Raw genomic sequence first — 27,353 nt, forward strand, 5'->3', positions numbered from 1 at the left:
TTTGAGACATTAATCAACTGGAATGAAATTAAATGAAATGATATGGTATGAAATATAATCTCAGTAAAATGGTGGTCATTTACTGAGATTTTCTCAGTGGACTTTTACGGAAGGATCCCGAGAAATCCAGTTATGTCCAGTGGCTTGGTTTCATTTTCCCACATTTGTGCACTTTTACAGATATGAAACATTTAATGAACCACCGCTACACATTTAAACCTGAAGAAACATCAAATAGACAAAATAAAACAAATCACACAACTTTACTCCACGCGTTCCCGCCAAAAAGTCCAAATAATGTTTAAGATTGAGATGTAATCAGAATATATACATGGTGTTCACTGATTACTCCCAATTTAAATATAATCTGTGCGAGCTTACAATACGCTTTAACATCAATTCGTGTAATTATAAATATATTTTCTGTACTTAAAAGATAAACGAATAAAATTATTTATCAACAATAAATTTCCTGTTGTCTGACTCAGTATGAAGTTTTAGTCACACGATTCCGCAGTTTTGGCAAGGTCGAGCTGTTATTTTTATTATGTAATTTTTATTATTTTCCAGGTTATGAATGGATATTTAGAATCTGCCGATCTGACTGGCTTCGACGATGAGAACGATGAGGAGTCCGAATAAGGAAGGTCGCGGCCGCCGCCCGCCCGTCCCGCGCAACCGATGGTCTAACCTCGCGTTAATTATGAACGTTACACAGTTCGCGACGTATCGATTACTCAGTTCTCGTGATCACGTTATGTGTTATTTGTAAATATTTGCGTCAACTACCGTCTAATAGTTAATTGAACAGTGCACACGTTCTGTTACACACAGAAAGGAACCGACAGTATCCCGTGGTCTGGCAGTTCCGCTGCAGTGTCTCTGGTGGCAGAGAGATGTGTTCACTAGGATAGCGGGAGTACACCCGCAACCATTATCGGGTCTCGGTAAACAAACCTCGTAATTCAAGTATTTTACCTTGCATATTATGAATTCTTTGTAACCAAAAATCTTTCCATAATTAATTTTAATGATTATTATTGTATTTATTTATACGTAAATAGTGTATGGCTGTGTGAGTTTTGTATGTATGTAGTATGTGTAAAATTGTTTATTCGCGTGCGTGAACATTTTGTTGTTGACGTCACTGAAGATTGTAACAAAACATTATCTGTTCTGGATGCTGTTAAAATAGGCCATTTTAGAACTGTCTTACGCAGCAAAAATTACGTGTAGCGTCCGAGGAACAATCTAGTTAATTTAATTGTTGTACACAGAACTAATACAAAATAGAACATAATATATAAGATTTGATTTATCGTTTTTATAATAAGGTACAAAATGGATTAATATTAAATTAAAAATGTAATTGTTCTACTCTTTTCATTTTGTTGTCCAGTGTTTCAAAATCGCTAAACAGAAAGTACAATTGTAAGATGGTGCTTATGCCAACGGTACTCTGTACAAAAGGGTTCTTAGATTTTGGTATCTTTAGTTATGACAGCATTGAGAACGTGGAGAACGTGTGATAGTGTAGTCCGGTGCTGGTGGGCCCCCGCCGGGTCCCCTGTGCCCCCACGCCGTTTCAATACAAGCTCGCATTATATAGCACCCGGAATGTGTCGTTGAGTTCATCACATGCAAGTTTGTCCCATCGCATCATGTCGAAGTACGGTTACGAATTATTACTAATATTTAAATTTTATATAAATATAGACTGAGTAATGTTAATGTGCTCTAAAATTTCACAAGCAGCACTCGAACAGTGGGATCTTAGCCAATTTAGTTACATTCGATATAGCTAAACGTAAACAAATAAACTATAAGGTACTGTAAGCAAAAACAATAATGCATATAATAGTGAATGTAATATTTTTGATTGCAACAAATTATTCATTTTCTGTATGATTGTAGGAACACTTCGAAATCACTATCAGAGTATTGCTCTTTATATGTATGTATATATAAAAAAAACCGTCCTTGCGCAACTGACATATCGGTATACTGTGCGATCAAAATAAGAACAGGATTAACCATTTGCCATGTTGGATTATAAAATATTTAAATAACATTTTATGACTTTATTCTAAATCGCAAACGCGGATTTAATATATTTATTCTAATTTCAACTAAGGAGCATGTAAATATATATATTTTTTTGCAAATCGTACTTATGGAGTGACATTTGACGGCCCGAGGTCATTCGTGTTCTTATTTCGGTCGCCCGTGCTGACGTCACACGTCTATGACGTCACACAGAACAAGCACGGTTTCCCCTGAGCAGATTTGTTGAATCTCTCTTGTTCGAGCGATGAGCGTTCGAATCGTCGAGAAGCGTCGACTCGGGCGGCCCTTGTTGTGTTGCGAGTGCACGTTAAATATTTGTATTGTTGTAATTAATTCTGATTGATGTATCGTGTTACGCCGCTTACTTGCGCGACCAGGCGAGCGCATTCGCAGCGAGCGGGCACATTCGGGCGCGCCAACATTTGGGACCGTCAGTGCAAAAGTGGCCTAACCCACAATTTTTCGAATTCGTGCAATTTATTTAAAACACTAGCGACCCGCCCTCGCTTCGCTTCGGAAACTGTAATTTATTATTTATTTCTCCACTATTTAATGGATGTTATTATACATATAAACCTTCCACTTCAATCACTCTATCTATTAAAAAAAACCGCATCAAAATCCGTTGCGTAGTTTTAAAGATTTAAGCATACATAGGGATATAGGGACAGAGAAAGCGACTTTGTCTTATACTACGTAGTGATAATAAATTTTGATGCAAAACCGGCCTTTTCCTAGTCCCACCCATAGAGAACAGATGGTTTTGTAAACATTATTTTTGCGCGTATTGTTTTTGCCTACGACGCAGTGTAAAAGTAAATTCCAACCTCATTCAATCTCCATACTAACTATGATAAGGTTAGGCCACTTTTGCGCTGCCTGCCTCATTTGTACCGCAGCCGATATGTACCATCGCTATAAACATCCACTATTGAATAGTTTTAAACAAATTTCACTTTATTGTATTGTTTAGGAGTTTAAAATAATAATAATTAAATTGTTAATCTGGAACGACTGTTGATTCTTGTAACTGTAAATAGGTTTTTTTTTTTAAATGAAAATGATGCCCTTGTGAAATATGTGTGAAATAAAAAGAACTTCTATTATATTTACTGATTTTGTTTATTTTATTTGAATTAGTTTTTTTTTAATCAATCTTATACATAAACTATATATACTTATAATACGTCATATTAATAATTTAATTAAAATTCTCTTTGTGTGCGAATTTATACTTTTCAACGTAGTGTGAGATCCTGCACCATTTCTTAAATCAGTTTTTTTTTACATTCGACAGACCTTTTTAATTTGTATGTTGGATGCATGGCGGATATTTAAACTAGAGTACGTCTCAGACGTCACTAGAAGCCCATGGGCATCTCGAAGTCGTTCACTTTAACAGACGAGCCTGCCGTTTAAACTCGAACCTTCGATACCAATCATCTGAAGTAAATATTGTCTTTCGATGCTGGGTTTCGCAATCCTTATACAATTTATTTTGTCTATTTTTTGTGCAAACCCTACGTTTGTTGAAGTGACGATATCGGAATAATCTTTCACTTTACGCGTCCAACACACAGGAGTCGTTGCCGCGTACGAATAATACGGGCGGCAAATCTCGGCTGAGGACCTCTAGCCACGCCATGTACAGCGATGCCGACACCTAAAATCAATCAAACATGTTTTTGACTACACGAGCAAAGTAATGCACGGGCTTTATGAAAGAAGGAAATTTTCCTCTTTATGAAGCACCTGTGCACTGTGGACATAAAAACATATGGAAGCTAATTAGTTGCTAGTACTTACATTATAATATATTATTATGACTGAAATAATAAAATATATTGCACCATGAATTTACGAACTACCAAAAAAATGTTTCGTGGTTAGTTTTTATGCCGTGGTATTTTTTTTTTATTGCCCCTGTAGGTAGACGATCGTATCTGACGATCACCATCTATAGGTGAGAGGTTGCCGTTTCCCATGGACTTCAGCAATGCCAGGAGCAGAACTACAGCCTACCGTTAAGTACTCTCCACAAGTCTCGTTTGAAGGAAGACAAGTCATAGCGCTCGGGAAAAACCGTGGAGGGTAGTATGGATGAACTCTACTCCGGTGGCGGGCGGTGCGATGGTAACAACGAGATTATGGGATTATCAAACAATTCGTCAGAGCACTCTTCATGGAACATACGATACAAAATACAGGAAGAAGCGAAGTGTCTCCGCAAACCCAGAGATTACGAATGGTCCTCTCTCTCTGGGACAAGATGGACCCGGCACCCGCACGGTAAATCCATGGATTGCTAAGAAGTTCGTTTCTTTATGTGGGTATAGTGAGCACAAGGGTACAATGACCATAGAGCCAACCAAACGGTGAATGTTTGTAAGTTAGATACCAAAAGAAGTAGGAGAGGTACCTACTTATATGTAGCAAAGAGAAGAATTGGGGAGTGATAAGAACACAAGGTCAATGGTAAATACAGTACGCACAAAGTTTCGTTAATACATGTGCGCAAAACAAAACTAGACAAACTCATTATTCAAAATAAAAATGATTGATGAAAGAATAACAACTTGATGAGGCTGATGCCACATCAGTCTTGTATCCTGATCAATAGCCGGACTACTATTGGTAAGGTCTTCGACTCGACTGCGCATTCACGGGATATTTTTGTAAATGTCCCTGGCATACAGCGAAGCATTGACTGCTCTTTAGGGCTGATATTAGTAAATTCAGTTAGGCTTTAAGCTTTAAGGTTTCTTTGAGTCATCTGAGCTCGCCCACCGTCACGTCCACGTCAATTTGAATCTAAAATTGCCTCTAGCTACTGGCATATAGAACCTTAATTGTAAATTACCTTTCTCGGCAATGGCAGAGTAATGATGACGATAGCGGCTTTTGTCGAATGTTGCAACAGAAGATTTCGTAGTCGCAAATGCCTGCTTGTTTTACTGTACTGACTCTTCAACTCGGCTTCCGATGTTAAAATATCTGTACAATTTATCTCTATACTGCTATGCTGTCGACTTTTTTTAACAAAAACTAATAGGTGAAGTCAATTATAAATGCATTAATAATAAATTATAATTAAGGATAATGCAAAAACTACTGATCAGATATTGATATAATTTAAATGGGACGACATGAGAAGCACCGCACAGTGGGTCGATACTATGATTTTAGTGACTTAGGGACCAACTTTGTTTTTTAAGATTTTTCTTCACGTAGATAGATAGAGCTCGTTAATCTCAATAATAATTGTTTTGGGCAAAAATTACAAAAACTTTATAGTTTGGTCAGAAAAATGTGTTTTATGATTTTTTTGTATGGAGCGGGTCACATTAAATTAAATTCCTGCTAAGTACCGTGAGGTCCCGCTTTGAAACTTTATTTTTCTTACACCTTGTCTAGTCTACTATCATTTGGTGCTATGAACATGTGCATAAAGTTGCAACTCTGCCAAATAAATGGATCGAAAAAAATGAATAAATACATAGAATAAAAACCTTTATTTTTATTTTCGTAAGTGCTTTTAAGTTAAATTTGATATGGATTAGTAAGTACAAGCACGCAACAATACCCATAATTACATAATACCTAACAAAAATACATTTAGTAGGTCTCTAATTAATCAATCTCTGTAATTATTAGGATAGTTAACATTAGTTACTGAGGATAATTAGTTAAGCAGCCATTACTGGGTAGTAGAAAATATAGTACACATTTGTGTCTCTCTGGAAGTATAAAGTGACAATATTTATTATATACTAACTAGTGTTCGTTTATTCGTACGACTACTAACATCTTCTGATTGTCGTCGTGATCTTCCTTTTTCCGTTATAATGGATAATTTTATTAACAATTTAGGATTATTTATGATTTTAAGAGAGCAACTACAGTCGCTGTCTGATAATAAAAAACTTTCAATTCCTACAAAATCAAATGAACGTGACCGAAGAGAAAAGTGTTGAGCCCCAAAAATTCTGTACGCACTTTTGTTCAAATATAAGTGCAATATGGAAACGAAGTAGTCGCATGTTAGCACAGTTTATAAGAAAAAAATGTGATTAGTTCGAATGTGCAATAAACTGGCCCGAAGGCATGATACCTGAAGATATCAACACTGTACACGAAAGGCTCGAGATTTCTAATACTGAAGATGTTGAAAATGTACCACGCTCTAATGTACTACAGAAGCCTCGACATCTACTTTTACACCTCGAAAACCTTTTGAAGAATTGGGATCCAGGCACATTGAACAAATTTACCAATCGCTTTCGTTAACCCCGGATTAAATGAAAGCTACTACAGTTGCTAGTTTGAGAAACACTGGAAATGAAGATGTAGGAGAAATAATGAACCATTTGTCAAATCACCCCAAAGATCTAGAAAAAGTTAAGGAGTGTTTAAGTACAAGTAAAGTGAAAAGTAGTACATATTCTCCCGATAAGGCACTATTAGTTTCACTTAAATTAAGTAAGTGGCAGTATATAAATCTAAGAGAAGCAGCAAATGAAAATGGGTCCGATTTATACCCTTCTTAATATAAAATTAAGCAAGAAAAGACCAAATGTTATCCAGGGAAAGACGAGGTAGTTATTAATGAAGAAAGAGCTGCTATTAAAATGCAAGCATTACTAAGCTTGGCGGTATATAGGCTTTTAAATGTGATTACTTCGGATTTCGACTCGGCAAGAGAGCTACTGCTTATAAGCAAATAGGCTTTGATAGAGCCCCAGGTCAAAGTAATTATAAACAAAAGACTGAAACAGAGTTTGATGATTCATCTATTTTCTTGACCAGTCTAGTTCCTATAAGGCTTCAGAAATTTGATGGAACAATTGTTTGGGAAAACGACCTACCCTCATCAACTTTTTGTTGCCGTCCAATAATGTTTAAATTTATAAAAGAAACGCAGTCAACAGTGGCAATTATAAAAGCTAGCATAACAGAAGAAATAGAAAGACTCCAGCCATCAAAAATCAAACAAGTTGAAGTTAAGCATCAATTGCACATGACGATGATAGACGGCAAAATAACCTTATATTTGTCAGAAACATTTTCTGCTGTCTGTGATATTTGCAAAGCAAAACCGTCAGACTTTTTTGGAGTCACTTGCTTATCAAAGAGAAAATAATGAAGGAATATTCCAGTATGGAATGCCATCTTTACATGCCTGGATAAGACGCATGGAGTGCTTACTTCATATCGGTAAATATAATTTTATTACTTCACAATTTTTTCATCCTATGTAGTTTCCTGTGAGATTATTTTTTAAATGACATTTTTTTGTTTGCGTCTTTTCGTTTGGACTTCAAGAAATGGAGTTGCAAGGGGCGATGACTAAGAAAAAATATCAATCAGAAAGAGCGCTATACCTTAAGCGTTTAAAAAGGAATACGGTTTACTTATAGATGTTGTCAAGCAAGAAGCAGGAACAACCAATGATGGCAATACTGCCAGAAGATTTTTCAGGAATGCAGAAGGAACAGCCCGCATAACAGGAATACGTAAAGATTTAATGGAGAGGTTTCACGTGATTCTTCAGACTGTTGCATCTGGAGAGCGCGTGGACCTTTCCAATTTTTCCGAGTTTTGTAGATATACTGCAGAATTGTATATTAATTTATATCCCTAGTATTATATGCCTTCCAGTATCCATAAATTGTTGGCACATGGTAGTGATATACAATAATAAAAAGCTTTGCCTTTCGTGCCATTCCTATAGGTAAACTGTCGGAAGAGGCAGCGGAAGCTCGCAATAAAGATTTTCGGAAATATACAGAGAGTTGTTATTTTAGAAAGATAAGTAGACTGCCGACTAATGAGGATATTTTACACAATCTTCTTTTGTCTTCTGATCTAAAGATCGAATGGTGAAACAAAATATATAATACTTAGAGAGATTGATTAATTAAGACCTACTAAATGTATTTTTGTTAGGTATTATGTAATTATGGGTATCGTTGCGTGCTTGTACTTACTAATCCATATCAAATTTAACTTAAAAGGACTTACGAAAATAAAAATAAAGATTTTTACTCTATGTATTTATTCATTTTTTTCGATCCATTTATTTGGCAGAGTTGCAATTTTATGCATATGTTCATAGCATCAAATGATAGTAGACTAGACAAGGTGTAAGAAAAATAAAGTTTCAAAGCGGGACCTCACGGTACTTAGCAGGAATTTAATTTAATGTGACCCGCTCCATACAAAAAAATCACAAAACACATTTTTCTGACCAAACTATAAAGTTTTTGTAATTTTTGCCCAAAACAATTATTATTGAGATTAACGAGCTCTATCTATCTACGTAAAAAAATTTGTTAAAAAACCAAGTTGGTCCCTAAGTCACTCAAATCATAGTATCGACCCACTGTGCACCGGCTCTCAAATAAAAACAAATTAAATATAGTCGAATTGAGAACATCGGTTATGAAACGATCGATTCCAGCTTTTCACAAAAATATAGAATAATGTATGTCATAAATATCGAAGGTTTATAGATGTAACTACAGCAATTATTTTTTTAAGCCTAGCTTCAAGATTTTCATCATCCACGTTTCTTCTTAACATGTTACTGGTGGTGGGACCTCTTGTGAGTCCGCACGGGTTGGTACCGCAACCCCGCCTATTTCTGCCGTGAAGCAGTAATCAAGGGCGGATCCAGCTTTGGTGCCAGGAGGGGGTCACATAGTCATGGTCAAGTCAAGAACTTATAATTTAAATTTGATAACAAAAGATACAAGTAAAAAGTAGGTATTTTAATAATGTACGTAAGTACTGTACTTAAAAATATTTATTCTTTATTGTACACTTGAAAAACTTAACACATAATAACTTGTACATATACACGTACATATTGTCATCTTCTCTTGAAGACATCCAGAGAAGCACTATCACGCCCGGAATGAGGCAGCTTATTTATATTCCATAACCGTGGTGAATGGTTTGTCATAACAGCTAGAGGTATGTCGAGGGGTATGACGCAAAACTCCGCAAAAGTGCTACGACAAGGGTTTCCAACAAACAAAATAGAAACAGACAAAATACTTATACCTAGTCAGGTCATAAATTCTGTCACATGTTTAATGTAAAATAATTGAAACAAGTTTATCCATTATGTAACCATTCATATACCAAAATGAACTTAACAAAACATAGATTCTTATGACACTAAAGTTTATTCAAAATGACCTCCGTGATTTTGAATACAGGCCTTCAATCTGCGCGGCCAGTCGTCTATCGCAGCACGAACGAGGTCCATGTCAATATCGGCGGCTGCCTTAATCAAGGATGCCTTGAGTGACTCCAAATTGGGATGAGGCTTTGAGCACGCCTTTTCCTCCAAGTGTTGCCATATCTTGTAATCTAACGGATTCAAATCTGGACTGGAGGAGGGCCAGTCTTCGTGCCGGATGAAGTCGATTTCACGCGCCGCCAGCCAGTCTTGTGTGCTCTTCGCTCTATGAGCTGGCGCCGAATCTTGTTGGAATACCCAGTGCCTATTATTGAACATGGTATGAGAAACAGGTTCCACAAGGTTCGTCAAGACTGTATTTTGATACACAACTGCATTCGTTTTTACACCTTTCTCACAAAAATGTACCTCTGTTAAGCCCCAATAAGAAACTCCCAACCATACCATGAGCGAGGATGGAAAATGAACTCGTTGGACACGCGGAATACGGTTGCTCGCTTCTTCACTATTGTGTGCGTACACCTTATCATTTTGTTTGTTGTAGCTCTCTTCTACGGTAAAAACTTTTTATCCGAAAAAAGAATTTCCCGATATTTTTTTCCCGCGTACCGCTTCAACAAAGCGCGGCATCTCTTCAGTCTCAGGTCCATTAGACGAGCATTCAAACGATGTCCTGTTTTTCTTCGATATGCCCGAAGCCCTAAGTCTTCATTTAACACCCTTTTCACCGTGGTTCTGCTTAACCCCATCTGAAGGGCCAACAGTTTCTGCTTACGTTTGGGATTTCTTTGAATTCGCGCCTTCACAGCTTTTATCACTGCTGGAGTCCTAACAGACCGAGGGCGACCACTTCTTGACCTGTCATCTACACTAGAGTCTTCATTGTATCGTTTGATGGTACGATAAACGAATCTTTTGGTTATATTCAAATTTTTCAGTATGTTAAAAATTTGAATTGGCGCGTAACCGCAACGATGCAACGCATAACTGCAACACGGTCTTCTTTAAGGATCCACTCCATATTTAAAAATGAGTAACATTCTAAAAGTATACATTTTTATTTTCATGAACAATTCGAATTTCGAATTCAATAAACTTTTTTGTGGCCAGCATTCTAAAAGAAAAGTTTTTACTGTGTGACAATACTTATGATCTGACTAGGTATTTAAATAACAAAATCAATTTTTCTTTTACGTCTTTTCCCGAAACGCGTTATTACGTCATTTACGTCAATGGGTACGTTTTTATGAACGTGGAGAAGTGCCAGTCCGGTTAGGCGATCTTCAACCATTGAAGATCTTAGCCACGATTTAAGTCTGCGCAACGTAGAGAAAGACCTAGACGTTACGTAGTCGACAAGCGCGCGCGAGTGCGGCGCGGTAAAATTCAAATTTTCGATGCGTTCGTTCCCAAACATTTGCCATCATACAAAGTTATTATATTATATTAAATTAATTAAGGAGCAATATAAGGAGCAACAATATATTGTGTCCTAAAATCATTATGTTCAATATGTGGTCCACCTAGGGACCAGCTCAGGGGGGGGTCATGACCCCCATGACCCCCCCCCTGGATCCGCCCTTGCTTCTCTGGATGTCTTCAAGAGAAGATGACAATATGTACGTGTATATGTACAAGTTATTATGTGTTAAGTTTTTCAAGTGTACAATAAAGAATAAATATTTTTAAGTACAGTACTTACGTACATTATTAAAATACCTACTTTTTACTTGTATCTTTTGTTATCAAATTTAAATTATAAGTTCTTGACTTGACCATGACTATGTGACCCCCTCCTGGCACCAAAGCTGGATCCGCCCTTGCTTCGCAATGAGTGTTTCCGATTTCGACAGACTCACTTCGCCTGCGTCTCAACATTGATTTGGGAACTGAAATTGTTTTGAAATTAAAAGTACGATGCCATTTGGAACTATTTAGGTAGACAATTTACATACATTCTCCTTTCCATCATTAGAACTGTGAACATTATTTTAAATGAGAAACGTTTCTCACCCATTTTCCCACAGTCACCTAGCAAACGTACGTCCATTGTAAATTCGAATCACTTCAGGAAAATGTTTGCATTCTTTGAATACACGGAACTCGATCACTTATTGAGGACAATGGTTTTAAAGGCGTTTCAATTTCAGTTAATTAACAAGCAGTGATGATCGTAATGAGCGGTCGCCGTCGTCCTGATACAACTGCCTTCAATCCGCTCTTTGGCGGTTACCCTCAACTTCGTCGCCAATTTAACGAGAACCACTCTGACCCCCGCAGTGTCACGCAGTCCCGAACTAAGAGGTGAATTAAATAGACCGGCCAGGGATCTACCGATTGTGGTAAGTGTAAGACAATCAATTATACGCGTACAAATCGCTTGTGTCACGGTTTTATGTTTTGTTTACATTACTCGATGGAACACGCCGGCGACTGCGTAAGTTTCTCTGCCATAAGTAGTACTATGGTGTCATCGCTTAATGATTAAATTTTTTTATAACTGGATGTGTCGCCAATGGTCCTCATATGGTTCCTTGATTCGCTTATGAGATCAATAAGAATCTATGAACATCTAAAACAATAAAGAATTAATAAACAGTCTAAATGCTCAGACGCCTCCCCCATAATCCACTGTAAAACGTAAAGTGCATTTCCGATTTTTTTTATTGTCCTTGCAGACGAGCATACGGCCCACCTGTGGTGAGTGGTTGGTGGAGTGGACGTCGGCAATGCCAGGGGCAGAGCCAGGCCGCTGCCTACCGACTCACCATATTCACACGTTAAAAAAATTGTCGCTTTTCATATAAAGATGTTTGCCTATTATACCGTATCGTAACCGAAGCCGTATATATGTAAAAACTATATAAAAAAATATTGTATTTTTAACTAAACACAACGGCCACTAGTACATTCCGTCGCAGACTAAATGTGTTGCATGTTGTACTTATTAGATCGAAGAGAATTATAATACTTTGCAGTGTGCGACAAACAATCCTACGGCTTACATAATAAGAGGTCACCGTAGTTTGTGGAAAATCGCAAGTGCCCACGGTTACTGCATTGCCTAGCGCTTAGTACTATTTAAGACTCGCTCGAACCCTGCGAAATCACCGTAAGGAGGCGGAATAATCCTTCGTACTATCGAGGTTCGTGTTATGCGCCAGCTGTCAACAGCGTTACAGCCAGGCAAGTTCAACCTTCCAACGAAATTGCCCTTTGAACAGTCAAAATTTACGCGTCCTACTACTGAGAACTTGAACCCGTGAATTTGTGACGAGAACCTTAACCAAATGAAAGATAAACCAGGAGTACAATCCATTATACGGACCTGTAGTATCTACAGCACGGGTGGGATCATATAAAAAAAGCCAAAATTTATACGGTTAACGCCCGCTTTGTATACGGGTAAGATAAGCTATTGACACTGTTCTAGGGCACAGTAATAATTTTTGTCGCTTTTTTTTCTGTGCCTATTGCGTTCATAGTACGATATGGTAATACACGGTCTGCAGGGCAAAGAACTTGAAATAGAATACACGTGTAGATTTTAAAAAGTACGTCGACCATACTTTGATAATAAGTAATATTAATGTTAAATTTAAATTAATTTCTTAAGCACATACTCGTAATAGACGCCCGGTATACATTAATATCCATCAATGCGACTGGGCCGGTGTTCTAATCGTGGTAGCAGGTACCAATCTTCTTGATGAAATATGTGCTTAAAACTATTCGCGAATTCCTTCCATGTTGAATAGCATCGAGTAATAAAAAAAATACCCGAAAAAAAAAACTGTGTGCGTGCAACTTGGTGCACGTGAATGAAGTGAAACTTCTTATTCGATGTGTAGTATTGTGGTTTTCTTCATTTTTCATCCATAAATCGGATTGCTCTTGTAATAGGGAATGCTGTGTATAAGAGATGCGACATCTTCAACATTTATATTATATATATATTTTTTAAATTATAATAGGTTAGGGAAAAGTTTCTTCGCATTTTTTAAGAATATCCAGAACATTTATTAATATAGTTTATTTACATTTAATTAAAGTATGTAGGTACCATTTTGTTCAATAACATTTTGCTATCTTGTAGGACATGATCCCATTGCTATAGAAATTTTGGGGCTTCTGATCAAAATACCGCGACAATTGGTTTTGGCAGTCCTCTCGTGATGTTATCCTGACACTGCCTAAAGAATTCTGAATAGACCGAAACAGGTGGAAATCTGAAGGTGCAAGGTCAGGACTATACGGCGGATGCATTAACACCTCCCAGCCAAGCTCTCTTAATTTTTGCTGAGTGGCTAAATATGTGTGAGGTCTAGCGTTATCACTTCTGTTGATTAATTTCTGCTGCTTTCTCTCAACTTCGTGCTTTAATCTCATCAGTTGTTCGCAGTAGAGCTATTATGTACATATTTTTAAATATTTCATTAAAATATTGGACGCTACTCGTTGCTAACGCTCGCCCTGGCCTGTAACAGTTATAGTACGAGCACCCGTTCGGGTGCCACGCATTCACTCTCGCTCGGTCTCTTTCCAGTCCATGGTAGCGTTAAACGTTTAACGCAACCTTGTTGGAAGTCGCATTAGAAGTTTCACTTCAAAAAAAAAATTACGTAACTACTGGCGGTAGAGCATTTTGTGAGCTCGCAGCCACCACCATCCTGCTTATTTTCTGCCGTGAAGCAGTAATGCGTTTCGGTTTGAAGGGTGGGGCAGCCGTTGTACTGTAAAAACAGAGATTTAGAACTCTTGTGTCAAGGTGGATGGCGGCGTTTATGTTATTAATGTGTATGGGCTCCAGTGGCCACTCAACACCAGATGGGCTATGAGCTCGTCCACCTATCCAGGGAATAACAAAATGAGGCCCCGGTACTCTAAAAAAAATTTACTCGTGTTAAAAAAATAAATGTTAAAAAAAACCGCAATTATTTTTTCTTTCGAAATTTATTTAAAAAAAGATCTAATAAAATCATAAACGTTTATAATTAAAGACAAAAATTGTTAGCTACAAAATTTTAATGATTTAAAAATTAAATTGTACAGAAAATAATATCACAAAATATATTATAAAGTTAGTTCTACTATACTATTGTGTGTAATTGTGTGTAAAAGCTATGAATGAAATAAAAACAATTGTTCTTACAACAGAACTTTTGCCGAATTCGGCTTCGGCGTGCTGCCAATTTAGGTGGTGCTCTTATTATTCTAAAGCTACAATTATTTGCAGTTGTCATCAGATAATTTTACGAAATTTTACGTGCTAGAACCTCTTGTGGGCCCGAGTCGGTAGGTACCACCACCCTGCCTATTTCTGCAGTGAAGCAGTAATGCGTTTCGGTTTGAAGGGTGGGGCAGCCATTGTAACTATACTTGGGACCTTAGAACTTATATCTCAAGGTGGGTGGCGCATTTACGCTGTAGATGCCTATGGGCTCCAGTAACCACTTAACAACAGGTGGGCTGTGAGCTCCTCCACCCATCTAAGCAAAAAACCAATTATTATTATTATATTATTATTAATCTAGTGATTTATAAAAGTTATAAATTATCGATAAATTATGAGCCAACACTGAAACTTCGTAGATTTATAAACTGATCAATATCCAGCCGCCAAATCGTGATTTTGCGTATGACGAATCGCAAAGTGCGCACTGATTAGTTGAACGAATCACCTGATTTTTCACCCGTTCCCCCATAAATTATGCACATAATAATTAAGCTTTTTTTAAGATAGATGTGCAGCTCTCGTATTTTTTTGCATTAGTTTTAGTCCTGTACTGTAGGTGTCGCTGCAACCGAATATTAGTCTCCGCAGTCCTCACTAGGTGGCTCTTTTATACTATTCACCTTTTTTAAAGGAGCTCTTTTTGAAAAAATCTCGCTCCCACGCCGCCGTTATTCTCTAATCCATAGATTATACACTTAATATATTTGAGATATATAATCGAAAAGACAATTCTGTGTGTGTTTTTATTTAATTTTAAAGATATTAAAATCAATTTTAATAGTCACTAATCATAATTATTTTCCACTGCTAGTTCATTTCTACATTAATCCACAAGCTCTATTTCACTATTGCCAGTAATTTTTAACATTGTTTATTAAATCGAACTTTTTATCATAACATAATACACACTCACTAGATTAATTATAAATAATACTTCGTATAATTATCCGATGACACAGTCAAAATTTTCATGATAATTCTGATGATACTAAGACTTTTAATATACATTACACGAGATTACGGAACTAATGTACTATTATTAAAAAGAAAAGCAAGTGAAGTGAAATTAAAATTAGATTATTATTTCTTACAACTAAACTTAGAGAAAATAATTTGATCTAGTCAAAAAGTTTATCGATGGTTCGAATTATTTATTTATTATAATTAGTAATCTTGTTCATATGATATTTGTCTAATCTACGCCTTAGGTTAAGTATAGTTAAAAATATTTAAATTATTAATTTATTATTATTAAGTTATTATTATTATTAGGTTAAGTGTTTTTCAAATAGTTTAAGTACGTTGAAATTAAGTAGGTATGTACCTTGTTAAATATTACATTCTTTGTAATTAAAAAGGTTATAAAATTTACTAATCCGCTATTTAATTGTCATTTCGTGCCAAAAACAAATAAATAAATCATTTTTCGGGGAATTATACACTGCGAGACAGATATAGTTGCTAGTGTGTGGATCGTGTTAAACACAATACAATCTAGTCAATCAAGGATTTCTTATGCTAATACTGGTTACTATTATAAAACATAGCTCCAGATAAAACCAAAAGATAAAAGATACAAGAGATACAAATATGGTTCAGTGGCTCTCTATGCCTGTAACTATGATAGTAGCGAGTCAGTAGAAAATTGCATAGTGTCTATAAACATTATGGTGTTGCTAGCCTAAAAATACGGTAGATGGAACTCTAATACCGTAGGATAAAATAAATATTATGGTAACCGTTTATTGATAAAATTCTTCAATAAACCTGAATTGTTTCTATTCTAAATATGTTATAATAATTAAGTATCTCACTTAAATCAAGTAAAATAACCGCAGGTCCGTTTTTTTTATACATTGATATATGGCATGGAAATCAACACAGCTATATCTTAATAATCTGCTGCGTGAACCAGCAATAGATTTTGTGGACAACTGATTTTTTCCACTGACCTTTTCTTTGTCTTCAAGTCACACTAAAAATACGTTCACATTCAGCGTTTGAATGTGGTATAGCATTCCTAACATAAAACGTGACAAATTCAAGAATGGCCATTACTATTCTTTGGTTTTTATTTGCGATACACGATGCACTTGTTTTGTTGGATGTAATTTCGAAAGTGCCACCAATCATCATCTATATTCTGCTGGACTTCAAGATCCGTGTGAGCTATATGAGATAGTAACTTAAAAGTGAGTTTAAAAATGTTGGTCTTTTTTTCAGTCACAGACAGATAATTTTCGTTGTCAAAAGTTGAAATGAAATTTATTCCCAGTATTCCAGAAACCAGAATTCCCCATTACAGTGTTGCCGTAACAAAATAGTAATATTAAACTAATTTGATTACATGCTAGCAGTAAATTAAGTATTAAGTTTAGTAATTCCAGAAATCTAATAATTAATAAAAATAATAAATTTAATTTATTTCCAGAATTCTAGAAATTTAGGAGGCGACCGAAATTGCTGTAGAGTGTGGCTATAGAACATATCTACGGTAGATGGGAGAATTAGAAAAAATATGGTAAGTCTACCGTAATTACGGCGTGTTTGAAGACACTGATTGTCTGACATGAAATGACAGACAACATATTAAATCAGCTCACAAGTTTTGACAACGAAAATTTCAAATTTTCCGTCGTTTTTAAAATGGCGGTACTTATTAATAATAAAGAAAATCATAGTAACAAAAATCACAAGAAGTTCTTTTGCACGTACTTAATTAAACTCAATAAATAATATTAAATTAATACTACCAAAGAATACTGAATATATTAAAAACAATATTGTCCATCACTGGGACTAGCCTTAGGTACATAATCTTTGAAACAGTGGTTTCAACAACACTCTCTTTTATCTATTTTCCTAATTAAACATGTACATAAATAAAAAAGCTACAAAAATATATTTTAACCTTATATTTAAATGCCTGAACTCGTAAGTTGAATTATTAATAATTAAAGTACTCCAATTCGATATTCAATAATTAAACTTCAGTATAGGTTTGTTCTCGTAAATTTTATGGCCATGAAACATTTAACTAATGGTGGATTTTCTCTTACTCTTACACTTTTAATTCATTTAAATAATCTAACAAATAATAATCGTATGATGCCAAAATAATTCCGCTTTTCATGCTCGTTGTTCAATTCACGGTCGCCATATTGGAATATATCAGCAAAAACAAACATGTGTTTAAATTATTATACCAAATTGAAATCAAGAATAGAACGTGAGCACTGAAGTGTGGTTCCCTCGTACGAAGAGCATCGGCGGCAGGTCACGACTCATCATCTCTAGCCACGCCATGTACAGCGGCGCTGACACGGAACCCTGGTAAGTAGAACATAGGATAGGATATAGGTAATAACAAACATATTAACTACATATCGACGCTTTAAAGGCAAACGTGACTAAGCGACAATAACTGCTTTATACATAAATGAAAGGCAATAACCATATTCGATGAGCAAAAAAAAAATATTTCTAGGTCTATTAAAATCATTTCAAACCTACAGCTAGATTCGTTAAAATAAATTTTTTTTCAGGTATTTCGACTTTAAATTAGTCTCTCGACTTCTGCGAGTGCACCATCTCGCAGAAGGAGGCGGCGGGGCGAGTGAGGCAAAGCTCTCCTCACTACGCAGAAATCCGCCGCCGCCGAGCAGGGGGTCGGGATCGGGGTCCCGTCCGTAACCCGGCCCCCTAAGAGCTTCGGGCTCCACCCGCTTTGTGCGGAGAGGAGCCTAGGCGTGGGGCGGCGTGGTAGGCCGCGTTCCCCCGACCGCTCCGACCGTGTAGCGCGGCGCCATTAGTGCGGGCTCTGGGCCCGTCGACCGAGGGAACCGGCGGTCGTGTCGCTGGCGGCCACCGGTCCGGCGTCTAGGGGTTGGCGGGATGGATGTAATATGCTCTGCGTAAACCCTTTCCTGCCGTCTCAATAGCTCCGACTGGGTTCCCGCCCGGTCCGGGGTAGGGCGCCGGCTGTGAGCGGCAGGAGTTTTTGGTGAGGTTCGACTCCCACATACCCCACCTGCCGTGCGGGTGGGGAAAAAAACTGTAAAGTTCACGCATTGTCGCTTAGTCACATTTGCCTTTCAAGCGTCGATATGTTTAAATAATTAAAACTAATTTAACGGCCTCAGTAGAACATAGAATAGGATATAGTAACAAATATACGAGTACTCATACTACTTTTATGATTTAATCACGCGTTCTTTAGTTATCATTTTATTATTTCCGATGTTTTCGAGTTACCATAATATTCAATACAATAACACATTTGGTCGTGACCAAAAAAAACTGTAAAGAATTCGAAATTAAATAAACGTAGGTATTAAAAACAGTGCGAGCTTAAACCGAAAAGTAGTTTTGATTATGTGGTTGACGCCCGAAATCCGAAGGAAATACTATATATTATGTATAATAATTATGTAGAATCTGTAGCAATATAACCTTGATTGACTATTTCAGCTTTTCCTTGAAGTGTAGGTGAGCTCACGGGGCTCAAGCCGGGTGTTTTGCTAACACTGGCCCTAGCAAGAGCAATGCTTCCCAGAATCTACCACCAGATCGGAAATGCGTCACACTGAGAAAATCCGGCGAGCTCAGTGGGCCAAAATTTAGATGGCATACGTGTTAATGGTGCCCATAGTCATCAAGCAGTTAATGCGTTCCGGATTGAGGGCTGAGACAGTCCCTGTCCAATACAATTCAAGCTTCGGCCTCGTGTCTCAAGACAGGATAGTGGCGTTCACATTGTGATGTCCATGGACTCTGTAAGCCGCTTTCCACAACGTGGCAAAAAGTGTTTATCTCGCTTCTTCACACTACTATTCAATAAAAATACTAAATAATGCCACCAAATCATTCTGAGGGACGCGGTCTCCATTCCAATTACTTGGGTAAAGTGTTAGTAGTAATACTAGCATATATCATCTATACTAATATATAAATCTACAGTTTTTACGGATGTTCCGTTATAACTACTGAACCATGCATCCGATTGAAACTTGGTATCCATGTAGAAAATACATGTACTTAATGGATAGGCTAATATTTATATGAGTGTTGGACTCCCTACACCAGTTGCGGGGGCGTTAATGATGAGAATCTTTGTGGGGGGTGGGAAATAATAATGTTAATTTTAAATGCCCAGTGAAGCGGACTGGTACAGCTAGTAAGTTTATATTTTTATTACTTAGCACTTATAGTTAAAGTTTGTTTCAAGGGTGGCTTTTTGCATGAGTCTACCTAACGTCCGCGATGTTTGCTGTTATCAGTACCTTGGTATAAACAGCGCATACGCATGACTCACCTTTCTGGGCATGGGTAGCGACATAACGATGAGCCTCGAGTCCCTTGAGTTGGCGAGTAAAAGTTCCCTCAGTCGCAGCTGCCTGTTCGTCTTACCGGATAGCGTCGTCAACTCCGTCTCGCTAATACGACACTCTGCAATAAAGTTTTTCATTAGTTTTCCTTTGAGACAATGTTGTTCCGGGAATTAATGATAATAGGCAGTGGTGGATTTACACTAGGGGCAGTCGGGGCAAGTGCCCAGGGAAGCAAATTTTTTTAAGGCGGCCATATTTTGAAAGTAATTTTTTTTTATTCCTATCAAGATTGCTATTACAATTTGTATTTCTATTAATTAATAATTTTCTGTTTAATTGATAATTCAACAAATTCAATTCAGCCATTATTTGTGAATTATAATTTTGGCACTTTTGGTAAAAATTAATAATCAAAATGATTTAATTAATTTATTTCCTTGAACAATTAAAATAATAATCGATTTTTCAATTTTCTGGAATTAAAGCAATTTAATTAACTTTTTTTTTTGAAGTAATATAATTATGAGTCACCCTAAGTGCAAAATTTAAAATTGTTAGAAAAAAAATAATATTATGTTTTTGGAATATATAACTTATGATAAAGTTTCTGAAATAAATTAATTATTTTAATTGTGAAAAATAAAATATATTAACTATAAGTTTAGGTAAAATTCCAGTATTGGGGCGGATTTTTTTCCGGTGCCCCGGAGCGGAATTAAGTCTAAATCCGGCCCTGTTTATAAGAAGTGCACGAGGAATTTTTAGTGATGTTTTTATTTACTTTATATGGAAATTCCAGTCCAGTGTCTATTTGATTAACTGTTCACCGGAGGCTAATGGCTTCGGAACGTGGAAAATCGTCGCTCACCGTAAGACATCCTGTCGGGTTTCAAGCCTTGCAATAATTGTCCCAACTTTTTTTCATATTTTTGCACTGGTACCCTAACGGACTGTTCCAGCTATACGGGGACGGGTAGGTGAGCTCACGGGCAATCTGAGACAATTTGCTAACACTAATCCTAGCAAAAGCAGCGCTTGGCAGAAACTACGGTCGGATCGGAATCGCGACCCAGTGAGAAGATTCTGTGAGAAACTCAATAGGTTGTATCTACGGGGGTCCTAATAATAAAACAAGAAGGCATAGCAGCCGAATATTTCTATACGTTCGCGTATCGTTCATGTATTTCACCAAAACTCTGTAAAGTTTACATTCATTTTTGCGGCCATAATGTCATTTTAGACATCAACGTCGTAACACAAGCCACGATTGGAGTTAATGTTAAGCGCCATCTATTTTCAGGTAGATAAACTACTATTTACTAAAGAAATATCTCAAATGCGCAATTTTTTTTTGGAACGAAGTTCCTTACTGCAGGCTTGGAGGAGATAGGGATTTTGCTGCGCGACCGAACTGAAAAAAATGTGATAGTAAAAACCGTAAGAAAAAGTCCGTGGAATAAGGCCTTGTTCCGCACAGCGATATTTCACCGCGCGATTTTTTTCTCGTAATTCTTTTTTTTTTTTTATATTTGGAACTTCGTTCCTATTCGGTGTCCCACGACACCACATCTTTTTTTTTTCAATTTCCAGATCGAGGCGCGTAATTATCGAAAAAGATTCTCAATACGGCCTCTTTTAAATGTTGGCAGTTCCGGAGTACCAATAATTTAGGAGAGACGACGCACGAGTCTTATCAATAAATATTATCTTATCTTATCAATTAGTATTTGATGTACTTAGTGTTGCGCATAGATAATGCACTCATACGCTAGTGTTGCGATTAACTAGTGTCATTGAAATGATGTTGTAATGATTCAATTTTTAGAATAACAAAGTGATTGCATTTATATGTTATAGTACGTAATGTGAAATCAATAACTTTTTTGTATTAAAGGATGAAATGTAATAATAATAATTGACGATTAAAGCTTAGGTCAATGTGTGGTGATAGAATCCATATATTTTTCCTATTTAATTCGATAAATATAATCATATGATTTCAAACCAGTAATATTTCAGCCTTTCATTACGTTATTTGGGTATTGGCTTAAAGTCGCTCAGTGAGTAACGGAACGAGCTATGTTCGGTATTTCTCTAAAGGATCGTATCTGAAACGAAGTCATTCGCCAAAGAATCAGAGTAACCGACATAGCTCAATGTATAAGCAAGCTGAAGTAGCAATTGGCCGACCATATCTGTCACAGGACAGATGTCCGTTGGGGTAGACGAGTTCTGGAGTTCCTTTTTTTTTCCTACCTAAGCTGATAGCCTTGAGAGGCTGTTTCAGCGTAACCTTAACTAGTAGGCGAGCTCATGGGGCTCAAACCGGAGTGATGCTAACACTGACCCTAGCAAGAGCAGTGCTTCGCAGAATCTACCACCGGATCGGAAACGCGACCCACTGAGAAGATCCGGCGAGAAACTCAGTGGGCTGTGTCTGTGGGTTAATTCGCTCCTCGAGCCCTTCGTCGCAAGCGAAGGGTTCGACGAGGACGGTTACCGGACGGAGTTCCGCTGACTGATAAACGTACGCCCAGTAACAGGGTGGAGCAAGGCAGTGGCAGTGGATGGAGATGAGAGAGGCCCAAGATGGGGTCCGTGGCGTGACTTGGGAAAGGCCTATAACCAACAGTGGATATAAATAGGCTGTTAATGATGTACCTACCTGTTGAACATAAATTCGAAGAAAGGATGCCCTACAGTTTCCTAATTAATATAGGGGGGGGGGGGGTTATTCCAGGGTTGTAAAAAATTATGGAAAGTGAAATTGAAAACTCACTGTTAATGACGTAATTGGGTCCAGATTTAGCTGGTGAATTCTATGATGACCGTAAAATGCAGATATGGGTTATTTCTATTAGCCCTTTGAAGCGTTATTAAAGAATGTAGGGTTTTAAGCTGGCCTTTACCTGGGGCAGCAGAATCACTTGTAAATTTCTTTATGGTCTCATCAAAGAGCGCTTTGGTCTCTGGTTGCGGAGGCTCCGTTATGTCTTGGACCATTGTCAACGACGAATAGTCAATCCGGAACTTCGACAGTAAATTGGCCATACTGAAAATCAACAGAATTTAAAATACAAAACTGTGCTTTATGAATAAAATATCGGTAACTAAGGAGTGTAAAATTTGGATTACATCTTTTAAATCGTAATATTGTACATGCTTTCATTTAACCGAATGATCCAATATCAGGTTTGCTAACAGCTACCCGAGCGCCTCCGAAGGAGACCTAACAGCTCAAGAGCAGGTGCTTCGCGAATGAATCTACTACCGGATCGGAATCGCGACCCGCTGAGAAGATCCGGCGAGAAACTCAGCGAGCTGATTCATGGGTTAGGTTGCACGGCGAACTCTTTGTCGAGTTCGACGAGTACGGTTACCGAGGTCCCTAAGCCTGCACCTAGAGCTGAAGGCGTCTAGTGCAAAGGTTATTGGATCTGAGGGATCCGTAAGGACGTGTCTAGGGCGTCGACGGTGACTGGCTCCTGCATGATCAGGATTCGGGGAGTAGTCAGCGGCGGCTACGATAAGGCGATTATCATGACGCATAGCCTTATCGAAGTACCGTTCCGACGCTGACTTCATGTATTTCTGGATAGATTCGAGGCCCAGGTCGTCGTGTAGGTCAACGTTCCTCACGAACCACGGAGCTCCGACGGCTAACCTGCAAAAGCGGGATTGTAGAGATTGAAGGGTGTGTATGTGTGTGCGGGCCGCGTGAGCGAACACCACACTCGCGTAAGTCATGACGGGCCTTATGCAAGTTTTGTAAAGTGTCACCTTGTTCCGAAGGGACATTTTACTCCGCTTACAGATCATGGGGTAGAGTCTACCGAGAATAAACGCGGCACGGTCACGGACTGATTTGATATGCGGGCGGAATGTCATCGATGCATCCAGGGTAACGCCCAGGTACTTGACCTTCCTGGCCCAGGGTATGGATTGACTAAAGAGAGTAATCGGGGGTGTGAGATTCCTCCTCCTAATACGGGAGGAAATCCGTGTGGAGCTTCCCCTCTGAAATAGCACCGCAGTACTTTTCGCTGGGTTGATGTCTATGCGCCATTTCGGAACCACTGTCCTAGGGCTAGGGCTGCGCTCTGAAGCTTCTTCGCGATTAGGGACTTGTTTCTACTCGAATAGTAAACAGTCGTGTCGTCGGCGAATAAAGCTAAATGGGTCGGCGGCGACCGGGGAATATCGTTAACGAATAAGCTAAATAGGAGGGGTGAGAGGACAGAGCCTTGCGGGACTCCAGCTGTGAGAGGTCGTGGGGAGGAGCGGGTTCCCTCGACTCGATATCGAAAAGAGCGGTTCGACAAGAAGTCCCATATGATGAGCACGAGACTAGCCGGCACGCCCATGTTGAATAGTTTGAAAATCAAACCGTTGTGCCAGACTTTGTCGAACGCTTTTGCGACGTCGAAGAAGAGAGCTCCCGTGTATAACGGTTTTGGTCGATTAAGCCCCACAAGAATGTGCTCCGTGAGGCGGTGCACCTGTTGAACGCATGAGTGATTTGTACGGAATCCGAATTGTTCATCGATGAGAACAATTCTAATCCAATGACAGGACCATCGCACGAAAGATTATCATCGACCGGTCAGTCTTGGTATTGTAAGTCATGAACAAGACGACTGGACAACTAAAACTTTTTTTCATTGAATAAATTGATAGACGAGCTCACAGCCCACCTGGTGTTAAGAGGCTACGGGAGCCCATAGACATCTATTACGTAAATGCCGCCACCCACGTTGAGATATGAGTTCCAAGGTCTCAGTATAATTACAACGGCTGCCCCACCCTCCAAACCGAAACGCATTACTGTTTCGCAGGAGAATAAGCAGGGTGGTTGTACCTACCCGCGCGGACTCACAAGACGTCCTACCAGTAATTATGCAAATTATAATTTTGCGGGTTAGATTTTTATTACACAATGTTATTCCTTCACCGTGGAAGTCAATCGTGAACATTTATTAAGCACGTATTTGATTAGAAAAATTGGTACCCCCTGCAGGATTCGAACACCGATGCATCGCTAGATACGAATGCACCGGACATCTTATCTTTTAGGCCACGACGACTTATCGTGCACCGACTCCAACTGATCGAATAAAGGAACCACTCACTTTCTTTCTTCGAGCTCCATTTCGTTGAGTCGGTTAGCGAGTGCGAATATACGAAGCTTGCAGTTCCCCCAGGCGGATCGTTGCGAGATGATGTACGGGAGCAGGATTGTGAGGCCGCCGTCGTCGTATAGCCACCACACGTCCACCGTCCCGGATTCCTATAACGACAAAGATTTTATTCCTCCTCATTGTGGTCAGATACAATAATTCGAGAAATATCTTTGTACATAGAAATGTACACGGGTTGACATATCAGTATTTATTTATGTTTGAGAGATTATTAGTGGCCCGGAGGCCTTTCCAGTTTTACCAGGGCAGGTGGGCGAGCAAGGGCTCAGCCAGGAGGGGTGGGATTTGATAACAGCTACCCGAGCGCCTCCAAAGGAGACCAAACAACTCAAGAGTAGCTGTTTCGCGAATGAATCTACTATCGGATCGGGATCGCGACCCGCTGAGAAGATCCGTCGAGAAACTCAGCGGACTTGTGAATGTATTTTTTTTTTATTGCTTAGATGGGTGGACGATCTCACAGCCCACCTGATGTTAAGTGGTTACTGGAGCCCATAGACATCCACAACGTAAATGCGCCACCCACCTTGAGATATAAGTTCTAAGGTCTCAAGTATAGTTACAACGGCTACCCCACCCTTCAAACCGAAACGCATTTCTGCTTCACGGTAGAAATTAGTTGGTTAGGTTGCACATCGAACTCTTTACCGATTTCGACGAGAACGGTTACCGGGGTCCCTACTCCTAGTGTTAGAGCTAAAGGTGTCTAATGCAAGGGTTATTGGATCTGATGGACCCGTAAGGACGTGTGACATATGAGTAGCGCCATATTATCGTAAAATTGTATGTGAAGTGTTTTGATAAGTATAAAATGGCATGTTACTCAGATTTCTATTTTGTAGATAATATGTATTATATAGTTATGTAGTATTTTCTTTGGATTTTATTTTATTATTTCCAATGTTTCCAATAATTTATAGTTTTCGTAACCATGGACGACTAAAGTGTTATTCGTCTACATTTGAAAATTGTACTGGCAAATAGTTGTTTTTATTTGTTTTGGGAAGAATGTTTTGTATCCCAGCTATGTCTTTCTTGGTGGATATTTTAACACATTTTGGAATAACGCAGTTTTTGCTTATTAAAAAAAAATACTGGTCACAATCGCGCGTCTTTTGATTTCAAACATTCTAACCGTCTGATACAATATACTTATATACGCGTTGCGATCTACGGATTCAGATAATAAATTCATATTAAATATAGTTACTACAGCCACAGCAGTTTCATTAAAAATATTAACAGTAAATCTCCATTTTCTGTTGATATTTATCGGCTATGACAAATATATCAATACTCGGATGTCTCTTGATGAATCATTGTGTTTAAATTGTTATATCTATCAATTGTTAACCTTAATAGACTATATAGAACTTTATTGTATGTTAATATTGTTTGTTTACTATTAAGATATTAAAAGCAGCCATGAATTACCTACCTGTTTCCGTTTAAATATTGACATCTGAGTTAATTGATCTTTAGACAGTTCAATTCCGTTCGCCGCGTTGTAGATGATCTGACGATGCATGTCGGTGGGCCTTTTGTCTTTCTTTTCTTATCTTTTATGTCTTTGGCATCAGTTATTGTGAAAGATCGCGAAGTGGACAGTGTTAAAATATCTGTTGAAAAAACAAAGGTATTTTTTTATTGCTTAGATGGCTGGACGAGAGAACCTAGCCTTGACAGGCGAATGTGTTCTATGAGGTATATAAATGAGATATGAGTTCTAGGGTCTCAGTATAGTTACAACGGCTGCCCCACCCTTCAAACCGAAACGCATTACTGCTTCACGGCAGAAATAGGCAGAGTGGTGGTACCTACCCGCGCGGACTCACAGGAGGTCCTACCACCAGTAATTACGCAAATTATAATTTTGCGGGTTTGATTTTTATTATACAATGTTATTCACCGTGGAAGTCAATCGTGAGCATTTGCTAAGTACGTATTTCATTAGAAAAATTGCTACCCGCCTGCGGGATTCGAACACCATTGCATCGCTCGATACGAATGCATCGAACGTCTTATCCTTTAGGCCATGACGACATCACACAATAGGTCACATCAGTGATAAAACTCACGGAAAATTAACAGTGCATTTCAATCTCTTTGAACACGTGATATGTGCGAGAAGGATGGAGCATGTGTCGTCAGCACAGAAATATTTTGTTTTTTTCTGTGGTCGTCACTATTCGCCTTAAACAAACTACGTGATGCATACAAGTGAGCATTGTTTTCCGCTTAACTGAATATTGTATTCGTTCTTAGTTCAGCGTGCTTAGTGCGAGTTTTTTAACGTTCTCGATAGCGTAAAAGTT

At 38.2% G+C, this 27,353-nt stretch overlaps 3 protein-coding genes across 4 annotated transcripts in view; 1 reads left to right on the top strand and 2 right to left on the bottom strand.

Annotated features, from left to right (window-relative positions):
- The window catches only part of Ptpmeg2 (Protein tyrosine phosphatase Meg2), a 56,996-nt gene extending 53,821 nt beyond the window's left edge, over positions 1 to 3,175 (top strand). For both annotated transcript variants that reach the window (XM_028187921.2, XM_028187920.2), the window contains exon 14: positions 571 to 3,175. In XM_028187921.2, the coding sequence (XP_028043722.2) occupies positions 571 to 642 (72 nt within the window). In that variant the 3' untranslated portion in view covers positions 643 to 3,175. The remainder of the gene's footprint in view (positions 1 to 570) is intronic.
- LOC114253125 (bumetanide-sensitive sodium-(potassium)-chloride cotransporter) lies at positions 1,191 to 6,173 on the bottom strand. The gene is made up of 3 exons (XM_089736581.1): positions 6,164 to 6,173; positions 4,928 to 5,061; positions 1,191 to 3,730 (listed from the first exon to the last, which is right to left on the bottom strand). The coding sequence occupies exons 1-3, from the start codon at positions 6,171 to 6,173 to the stop codon at positions 3,629 to 3,631; spliced, it is 246 nt and encodes an 81-aa protein (XP_089592707.1). The 3' UTR covers positions 1,191 to 3,628.
- Positions 6,174 to 14,283: 8,110 nt separating this feature from the next.
- LOC114252968 (sodium potassium chloride cotransporter) overlaps positions 14,284 to 27,353 on the bottom strand; it is a 53,347-nt gene continuing 40,277 nt past the window's right edge. Inside the window, 6 exon segments of the mRNA XM_028187672.2 lie at positions 14,284 to 17,840; positions 19,825 to 19,958; positions 22,750 to 22,892; positions 24,970 to 25,127; positions 26,477 to 26,590; positions 26,593 to 26,657. Coding sequence (XP_028043473.2) covers positions 17,727 to 17,840; positions 19,825 to 19,958; positions 22,750 to 22,892; positions 24,970 to 25,127; positions 26,477 to 26,590; positions 26,593 to 26,657 — 728 coding nt within the window. The 3' untranslated portion in view covers positions 14,284 to 17,726.

Source organism: Bombyx mandarina, chromosome 21 (genome assembly GCF_030267445.1).
Source record: "Bombyx mandarina strain Sakado chromosome 21, ASM3026744v2".
Lineage (NCBI taxonomy): Eukaryota > Metazoa > Arthropoda > Insecta > Lepidoptera > Bombycidae > Bombyx > Bombyx mandarina.

Coding starts and splice junctions, on each gene's coding strand:
- LOC114253125 (XM_089736581.1), bottom strand. Junction 3,731..4,927: donor CTCTGCCATTGCCGAGAAAG/GTAATTTACAAT, acceptor GATTGATTTTAG/GTGTCGGCATCGCTGTACAT.